General features: G+C 41.4%; 1 protein-coding gene across 1 annotated transcript; it reads right to left on the reverse strand.

Annotated features, from left to right (window-relative positions):
- Window positions 1-563: 563 nt before the first annotated feature.
- LOC124890531 (zinc finger A20 and AN1 domain-containing stress-associated protein 8-like) lies at window positions 564-1039 on the reverse strand. The gene is made up of 2 exons (XM_047402352.1): window positions 1018-1039; window positions 564-955 (listed from the first exon to the last, which is right to left on the reverse strand). The coding sequence occupies exons 1-2, from the start codon at window positions 1037-1039 to the stop codon at window positions 564-566; spliced, it is 414 nt and encodes a 137-aa protein (XP_047258308.1).
- Between the last annotated feature and the right edge of the window lie 781 nt (window positions 1040-1820).

Here is a 1820-nt window from a genome sequence, read left to right on the forward strand (position 1 = left end):
TTATGTCTATTAACATTCTAAAATTAAATTATAAAATATTATTTTTTTAAAGTGGGCTGGCCCTAAGGCCCGCAACCCACAGAGTAATAGTGTGGGCTTGATATTTTTTGGTTCATCATTTTGATAGGCTAGCCCAACCTACCCCGTCAAAATCAAAGCCCGTGTGGGCTAGCTCGGATGGGCTGATCCGACCCGTATTGACATCTCTACAAAAAAAACTCTACATTATTGATACACAAAGGAGACTTTGGAATCTTGAAGAATGCACGGAGGTGAATTCAGGATTTTAAAACGCGGATGTATGAATGTGAAATTCATCAAGATGACCTACATTATGCATATTATAATAGACAAGGACCCCAGAAATGGGGACAAAACAAGAACAAATTCCATGAAAATGTGCACCAAGATCATAAATAACTTACACACTAGGATTTTCTAGGGTCTAGGGTGCCCCCTACCCCACCCCCACGCAAAACTTTCATCATCACCCTGTAAGACGAGGCCAACTTATCGAAAGATGGACATTGCTTCAGTTCATAAAACCTTTCGATAGGTGTTTGTTAGATCTTATGAAGCTTTTCTACTACGATGATAGGATTTGCTTTTGCTAGTGCATTCTGACCAGCATTCCTATAATCAAACGGGCAGTTGTGTTTGTCAGAATAATGATGAACTATGCAGAAAAGATCACCACATTTGCAACTGAACTCCGTTAATCCCACACGCTTACGACAAGTTGTGCACTTTTTCAAACCCTCTTTTGACTTCGCTTGTGAAATCTGAGTGGCTAAATCTACAGATGCAACCGCGGCACTTGGAAGAGCAAGTTCTGATTCATCGCTGTTTGAGCTTCTGCATACGACGTCTTTGCTGGATACAGCTATAAGCTTTGCATGTTCCTGCTTCAGTAGTATCATTTCCTTTTGACACTTGGAAAACATATTCATCATAGCTGCACTACCAAAAAATCACAGTCGTTGATGCAGAGGACAGGGTCTTCTGGAGCTCGACAACCTGTCTCTTTAGATGACTGCATTTCTGCAGTTAACAAGTCAAGTGCAACACCACAAGTGCCACGCCTCAAATCCTATTGGGGCGGACTAGCACCCGTAACCAAGGAGGCCTGGGAGAACCAGCTCATCTCCTTATACTTCCCATGCATACCTCTATGACAACCCGAAATTCGGACAGCATCATATCGCATATAAAAGGAAATAATCACCTGTATAAGCTCGAGCACACATATTAATATGTATATACAATACTTGGCCATTGGAGCCATCACGTCTATTAACAAAACACCACCTTGACTGTACATTAAGTCTATACAATACCAAAAGTGACTGGATATGACACGGAAAGCCCCGAAGAAAACTGGAGCTCACCAAAAGCAGCTGGATATCCTGACTCCTACTTGTGCAGTGTATGAGCTGAGGTACCTATGCCTCCAGCATAAAATGCAAGTCCCCATGGGGGACATCAGTACAAAATATGTACTGAGTATGTAAAGCTGTAGATAATCACATATGATATAGGAGCTCAATAAAAATTGGAAACAAGTGAATAAATCATAATAGGAGTGGACCACACTTACTAGAACTTGTGACAACCTGTACATTGTATTTATTCAATCACTTTACTTCGTTCTTATCATCTTTGTAATCATTACTGTACTGTACTGTGACCATTAGGCTGCCTCCAGTACATATCAACTGGGATCGACCCATGATAGGCTTATGCCCTTGGGATACCACCCATAAACACATAAAGAGGGATCAACCCATGATAGGCTTATGTCCCTGGGATACCACCCGATA

The sequence above is a fragment of the Capsicum annuum genome, unplaced genomic scaffold (assembly GCF_002878395.1).
Source record: "Capsicum annuum cultivar UCD-10X-F1 unplaced genomic scaffold, UCD10Xv1.1 ctg19465, whole genome shotgun sequence".
Classification (NCBI taxonomy): Eukaryota; Viridiplantae; Streptophyta; class Magnoliopsida; order Solanales; family Solanaceae; genus Capsicum; species Capsicum annuum.

Excerpts from the sequence above, each read along its gene's own strand:
- LOC124890531 (XM_047402352.1), bottom strand. The coding sequence starts at position 1,039 with ATGCAGTCATCTAAAGAGACAG. Across the intron at positions 956-1,017 it reads GCAGTCATCTAAAGAGACAG|CTATGATGAATATGTTTTCC; the intron begins GTTGTCGAGCTC and ends TTGGTAGTGCAG.